The following is a 7,500-nucleotide window of genomic DNA, read 5'->3' as shown; positions in this document are numbered from 1 at the left end:
ACCTAACCAAACCTAACCAAACCTAACCAAACCTAACCAAACCTAACCAAACCTAACCTAACCTAACCTAACCTAACCTAACCTAACCTAACCTAACCAATCCAGCATAACCTAACCTAACCTAACCTAACCTAACCAATCCAGCATAACCTAACCTAACCTAACGTAACGTAACGTAACGTAACCTAACCTAACCTAACCCCCTACCTCCAGCATAACCTAACCTAACCTAACCTAACCTAACCCAACGTAACCTAACCTAACCTAACCTAACCTAACGTAACGTAACGTAACGTAACCTAACCTAACCTAACCCAACCCAACCTAACCTAACCTAACCTAACCTAACCTAACCTAACCTAACCTAACCTAACCTAACCTAACCTAACCTAACCTAACCTAACCTAACCTAACCTAACCTAACCTAACCTAACCAACATAACCTAACCATGTATGTACACTAGTCAATAATTCTATTATATTTTCCTCGGTATATGTGGTGCGGCTGCCTTCATTAGTATTGCCATATATATATATATATATATATATATATATATATATATATATATATATATATATATATATATATATATATATATATATATATATATATATATATGGCATATATACATGTGTATGTATATACACATGTATATATACATATATAATATGTATTTATGTATGTAGGTATACATCAATATATGTATGTATGTGTGTGTGTTTGCGTATGTGAGGGGCGTACATAAATAAAACCTTATAGTTCTGGGTCTTTCTCTACACAGATTCCATCAACAGTGGCACACTTCATTTCTTTTTTCTTCATAAATCAGTGCCCCATTATCTTGGAAACGTTTGTCCTTCACAAATTACTTTATGGACGGAAGGAGGTGAGAGAATACGAAGAATTACGAAGCCAGACAAATATAGTCAACATTTCGCACCTCGTGGTTCTGAGAGCCTCCCGCAGTTTCTGTAGCAGTGAACTGTAGTAAGCTCCTGTAATTGCAGCAGCTTCTGCCAGAAATCCATCTTCACTACTCCATGGCTGATCCCATAAGACTGTGAGCTTGACCTTGTTACACGTATGTTTTTCGGGAGGTGGTGAATCAAAAGGCTGCCATTGTTTTGAGTGAGTCTTAGATTCTAGTTCATAATGATGGACCTAAAAGTGTTTGAAGCAGGGGAGCGCTTGAACAAAAATTCCTGCCGATAGGCCAAGAACTGTATCGTTCCCTGCTTAAAACGGTTGGATCGACAGGCAAGATTTGTTCAGTGATGCCAGACTTGTGGAAGTGTCGTTCTATAAAGAACAAATCATAACAGTCTTGAGAGAACATAGAAATGTCAAAATAACACACAACTTACACATACTCGGGTTTTAAAAGCAATAGACAGGTATTCCCACCAACAATTTCGGAGAGAGAAAACTTACGCATGAGTCGAGATTGGAGTTCATTCCATTGGCATCATTATTGTTATTATTATTACCATTATCATTATCATAATCATCAGCAGTAGCATCACAACTTCAACTGTTTTCAATATTATAATCACTAATATCATTAACAATACGACAGCAATGAAAATAATGAAGATGATAATATAATGATAATGACAATAAAAGAAATAATAACAGCTTGAGCGCGCAACTTCCAACTGACAAGCTAGCGCCGCATCAAGATGGCAGAAAAGTAGATAAATCTACCCTATCTTAACAAAACTCAGTATTTGCTCCTATATTCATAAACAATGCCTCTAAAACAATGACACACACCGATTGGCAACCCTTACACTCTGACGCGTTGCCAAGACAAATGAACATCACTGAATTAAAATATAGGCCTACCCATTTTCGTATATACGATTTTATGAAGTTAAATATAACAGTCACCGAATACAATATCAAGAGAAGAATGTTGATTGAATTTTTCAGACTTTTTCACTTAAAATATTCTCTTTTATTGAATAGTAGATACATTCTCGATTTAGAGAGACGAGGAGTTTAAGAGTAAGAAATAAATTGTTCGTCATAATCATCTATGATTTATAAAAATAAAAAAAAAACTTTTAATTCCCATAATCTCCATTCCCTCTTTTAGCTTTCAGCTAATTTCAATTTCTTTTAATATATATTTTATGGAATTTACAGAATCAGATACCGTAAAAAAAAGTTCTTGGCCAACTACGACATGTGTGTGTGTGTGTGTGTGTGTGTGTGTGTGTGTGCGTATCAGGCCTGGATTATGGCCTTTTTGCTGATGACATTAAGGGCACCTCGCTTTGAGGAAGCCACTTTCTAAGACGGACAGGGACCCCATAATTTACATTTTGGGCCCCAACTCTGACCCCTTATCTCAACGAAAGGCCCTCACATTGGGACCATTTTACTTATATACATGGTATGAAATAAAGGGTCTTTATATGCTAAAAAGAGCCACAAACGAGCCATTTGAAAACTGGATTTGGTTATTTTATTTAAAGTTAATGAATCATTCAACAAGGCAAAATATTGAAATATCATACGTATTTTTTCGATATGTGTGTGTATATGTATATGTGTATATATATATATATATATATATATATATATATATATATATATATATATATATATATATATATATATATATATATATACATACATACATATACATAAATATACATATATATATATATATATATATATATATATATATATATATATATATATTTATATGTAAATGTATACACATATATACGTATATATATATATATATATATATATATATATATATATATATATAAATGTATACACATATATACGTATATATATATACATATATATATATATATATATATATATATATATATATATATATATATACGTATATATATATACACATATATACGTATATATATATACACATATATACGTATATATATATATATATATATATATATATATATATATATATGTATATATATATATATATATATATATATATATACGTATATATATATACATATATATATGTATATATATATATACATATATATACGTATATATATATACATATATACGTATATATATATATATATATATATATATATATATATATATATATATATATAAACGTTTTAGTAGGGCCCCTCAAGCATGAGGGGGGGGGGCGTGAGGGGCCCTAGTCTGCAGGTTATAATATCCTTCAGGGCAGTGGTTCCCAGCCCCAAGGTCGCGACCCAAACGAGGGTCACCAGGATTTTTCTGAGGGTCGCCAATGTCTTAAAAGAAGAATAAAAAGAATCCATAGCTAGATATGTCAGGGAAAGTTAATGTTTTTCATTAACAGTTGTTTATAGAATTGCAATGTGTTGGTATTATAAATCTATAAAATATAGAAAAAAAAGCGCAAGCTAATATACAGCTACAAGTAAAACTACCTTGAAAGTGGTTGGGTATGTCACTACACGTTCACACAGTTAGGCTAAGACTGTCCTTAGGGTCGCTCCTCCAGGCTAAGACTGTCCTTAGGGTCGCTCCTCCAGGCTAAGACTGTCCTTAGGGTCGCTCCTCCAGGCTAAGACTGTCCTTAGGGTCGCTCCTCCAGGCTAAGACTGTCCTTAGGGTCGCACCCGATAAAAGTCTGGCAAAAACTGCTTTAAGGTAATCAGGCCTTTCACCTTTCTGTCGTACATAAAAAGGATTCACATGAAGCGTAGAGTGCATTTGTTCTATTTTGGTGGGTTCCTAGTCTTCAGCACCAATGCGTACATACATATACATATATATAAGCGTGTGTGCATACATACATATCACACACACATATGTGTATGTGTATATATATGTGTATATATATATGCTCAACAAGCCTTCCCCTTTCATCTTTTTTGTATGCTTCCGTCCGTCTTTATCTGTTTCTCTTCTCCCATTTCTATATGGGGTCGCCGTGATGGGCCACCTCCACTGATTTTCCTATCACGGCTCATTCCATATTGGTTGTGGAATGAGTTCCTACAGTCGTATGGCCTTCCGGACACCAACCCTCTCTATTTATCCGGCCTTGGGACCTTTATATACAGGAGTATATAAAGGAGTAAAAAAAAGTATATATATGCAGTACGTTTACATACAGACGTATTTCCCTTTGCCTTCCTAGCCGTCATTCCCCAGCCACCCCCCCTACCCCCACCCCCTCTCTGGCGCCAGTGCTTGTCAAGATATCGTGATATCGTTCGCCAGGGAGAGGGGGGGAGGGGGGAAGGGCGTATCGAGGGGGTTGAAGCCGGGTATATAAAGCGGGCGAGGAGGATCCGTGTCCAGCAAACTACGGCGACACAGGCACGCGGCAACATGAACTCCGCAGCTGCATTCGGGCTCCTGATCTTGTCCTTCGTTGTTGTGAGTTCCGAGTGGTGCTTTTTGGGGTGTTGTTTCGATCGGAAGAATTGCTGATTATAGAGCCTGGTCACGTATAGTTTGCGTTTCTTTGTTACCATCAGCCTTTATCGAGACGGTTGACTCCATGACACTGCATCTATTATACATTAGTTACGATTCTCCTAGAAGACAGTCTCCGAAATTAGCGCATATCTAAAGAATGCGAGATAACTGCTTCATTACTCGAGAGGAATATAAATAGATCTTGTCAGCTCCCACTTCCACTGCCAAGAAGTTTTGTTTACGGCGGGAGTGTTTTATGAATATAAAACTCTAAACACAGAATGCTGATTAAAGATTATATACATATATATCTGTTTATGTATGTGTATGCTTGTGTGTGTGTGTGTGTGTGCGTGTGTGCGTGTGTGTGTGTGCGTGTGTGTGTGTGTGTGCGTGTGTGTGCGTGCGTGTGTGTGCTCGCAGCAACTTTAGGAAATTTTGTGCTAGACATTACAATTAGTCCGCATTTAGAACGAATTTGTGAAAAAAAAAAAAAGTTAAATGACCTTTTCTGTTCTTTTCAGGTGAAGGACGTGACCTGCGCTAACGGGGGAGAGAGGTAAGTCTACTTCCGTTTGCAAATCTAATCTGATTATATATTTTTTCTTATTGTAACGTCTTATTCCGTGCATTATGCTATGTACTAACAAAAAAAAATCTTTCCTGATGTCTTCTATTTTCACATTCTAGAAACTTACCTTTGCCTTCTTTATTTCATTTATTTTTCTATTTACTTATATTTCACGTCAGAATATTCGTCCTCCCATGTTTTCATTTTGTGTCTCCTTTCAGCTATACTTTTTTTCCACCTAAATCTATCCCGGTTGATTATCAGAACTGTGTTAATTAATCCTTCTTATCTTCTTGGCGCAACCTTAACAAACCCTGGCACCATTTTTCTTTGTGTGTGTGTGTGTGTTTTTTTGTTGTTGTTGTTGTTGTTTTCGTTTTTGTTTTTGTTTGTTTGTTTATGATGGCACCATTTTTCTTTTGTGTGTGTGTGTTTTTGTTGTTTTTGTTTGTTTTTTTGTTATTTGTTTGTTTGTTTATGATGGCACCATTTTTCTTTTTGTGTGTGTGTGTTTTTCTTTGTTGTTTTTTTTTGTATGTGTGTGTTTCTTTGTTGTTTTCGTTTTCGGTTTTGTTTTTTGTTTGTTTGTTTATGATGGCACCATTTTTCTTTGTGTGTGTGTGTTTCTTTGTTGTTTTCGTTTTTTGTTTTTGTTTGTTTGTTTATGATGGCACCATTTTTCTTTTGTGTGTGTGTGTTTTTGTTGTTTTTGTTTTGTTTTTTGTTTGTTTGTTTGATTATGATGGCACCATTTTTCTTTTTGTGTGTGTTTTTCTTTGTTGTTTTCGTTTTTGTTTTTGTTTGTTTGTTTATGATGGCACCATTTTTCTTTGTGTGTGTGTGTTTTTTTTGTTGTTTTCGTTTTTGTTTTTGTTTTTTGTTTGTTTGTTTATGATGGCACCAATTTTCTTTGTGTGTGTGTGTGTTTCTTTGTTGTTTTCGTTTTGTTTTTGTTTTTTGATTGTTTGTTTATGATGGCACCAATTTTCTTTGTGTGTGTGTGTGTTTCTTTGTTGTTTTCGTTTTGTTTTTGTTTTTTGCTTGTTTGTTTATGATGGCACCATTTTTCTTTTTGTGTGTGTGTTTTTCTTTGTTGTTTTCGATTTTTTTTTTTTTTTTTTTTTTTTGGGGGGGGGGGGTTATAGATAATGCAGTGCAAACATTGTGTTTTCCTTTCCCAGTTCGTCGCACAGCCTGACATGCACGGTGGAAGGGCGAAACAGTCACCCCACAGACTGCACCAAGTACGTCGAGTGCATTCGCGTGGGCGGCAAACTCACGCCCCGAGTCGGTGTCTGTGAGAATTCCGCTTTCAATCCCGCGACTAAGAATTGCGTTAGTTTTAGGGTGAGTTTTTCTGTTGGTTGTTGAGTTAGGTTCTGTTAAATCGATTGGGGAATGGGTTGATTCGACTCGTTTCGAATTATGGATACCCGGGTGCATGGAATATAAAAAAAGAAAAAGAAATGTCACCTTTACTCTCTCCAATATTTGTGTTTCTTAAAGTATAATGCTTTTATTTCCGATTCGTCGAAAGCGCAATACGGCTTGAACACTGTATCTGTGCTAAATTTACTTTAAGAGTGTAACACAATATTTTAGTAACCACGTGTTCTTCAAATACATCAGTGTTTTATGAAGCTAAATTTACTTTGAGTCTAACACAGTATTTTAGTCTTCATGTGTTCTTCAAATACATCAGTGTTTTATGATGCGTCTGACGCCCCGCCCTCCTTCGCCCCATTTCAGGACACGGCTTGCCAGCAGCCCCGCAGGCAAGCGCGTGCTTTATTCGAGGACAACGCCTTCAGCTACATGTGTTCTGAGGGCAAGGATGGATTCTTTTGTGCAGACTGCAAGACGCTGATCAACTGCGTGGACAGACACGCGTACAAACTGACCTGCGTCAACGGGGACATGTGCGCCCACAAGGAGAGCTTCGGCGGCGGGATCTGCTATCCAAAGGAGCCTGCTGAGTGCACCTGCCAAGAGCCAAACTCTTTCAAAGAAGACCTGTATGATAATCGGAAGTTCTTCTACTGTAACGACACCTCCTCAGATCCTGTATTCTACGAGTGTGACGAAGGGAGCGCATTTGACGCCGAGAAATCTCAGTGCAAGAACAAGAATGGTTTGCCAGAATGCCATCGGTCAGGTGTCTTCGCTGATATCAACAACTGCACGCAATATTACGCTTGCATCTCAACCAGAAACGGATGGGTGCAGAAGGCCTTCAGCTGCAACCAAAGTAACCTTATGTACAACGACCTGACGGGCGCCTGCGAGGACCCTTGCACCTGGCAGGTAGGATCGTTTGCTTGCACTGCAGAAGGACGTTACCCGGACCCAAAGGACTGCCAGCGGTACATCGAGTGCGTGGCAGACGAGGGCGGACTCAAGCAGGTTCGAAGGAGCTGCCCCGAGGACTACAGCTGGGACCCGACGGCCAGAGGGGGCGTCGGGCACTGCGTCAAGGCCAGCACAAACACGCACTGCACTCCGGCCACCC

The 7,500-nt window shown here is 37.6% G+C and overlaps 1 protein-coding gene across 1 annotated transcript in view; it reads left to right on the top strand.

Moving 5' to 3' along the window:
- The first annotated feature begins 4,252 nt into the window (after positions 1–4,252).
- The window catches only part of LOC113819368 (uncharacterized), a 3,860-nt gene continuing 612 nt past the window's right edge, over positions 4,253–7,500 (top strand). The window contains exons 1-4 of the mRNA XM_027371604.2: positions 4,253–4,378; positions 4,945–4,979; positions 6,173–6,338; positions 6,741–7,500. The exon at positions 6,741–7,500 is cut by the window's right edge and continues 612 nt beyond it. Coding sequence (XP_027227405.2) covers positions 4,331–4,378; positions 4,945–4,979; positions 6,173–6,338; positions 6,741–7,500 — 1,009 coding nt within the window. The 5' untranslated portion in view covers positions 4,253–4,330. The remainder of the gene's footprint in view (positions 4,379–4,944; positions 4,980–6,172; positions 6,339–6,740) is intronic.

This window comes from Penaeus vannamei, chromosome 14, assembly GCF_042767895.1.
Source record: "Penaeus vannamei isolate JL-2024 chromosome 14, ASM4276789v1, whole genome shotgun sequence".
Taxonomy (NCBI): Eukaryota; Metazoa; Arthropoda; class Malacostraca; order Decapoda; family Penaeidae; genus Penaeus; species Penaeus vannamei.
Note: the sequence above shows the minus strand (reverse complement) of the source record. Positions and strands in the feature narration are given on the sequence as shown.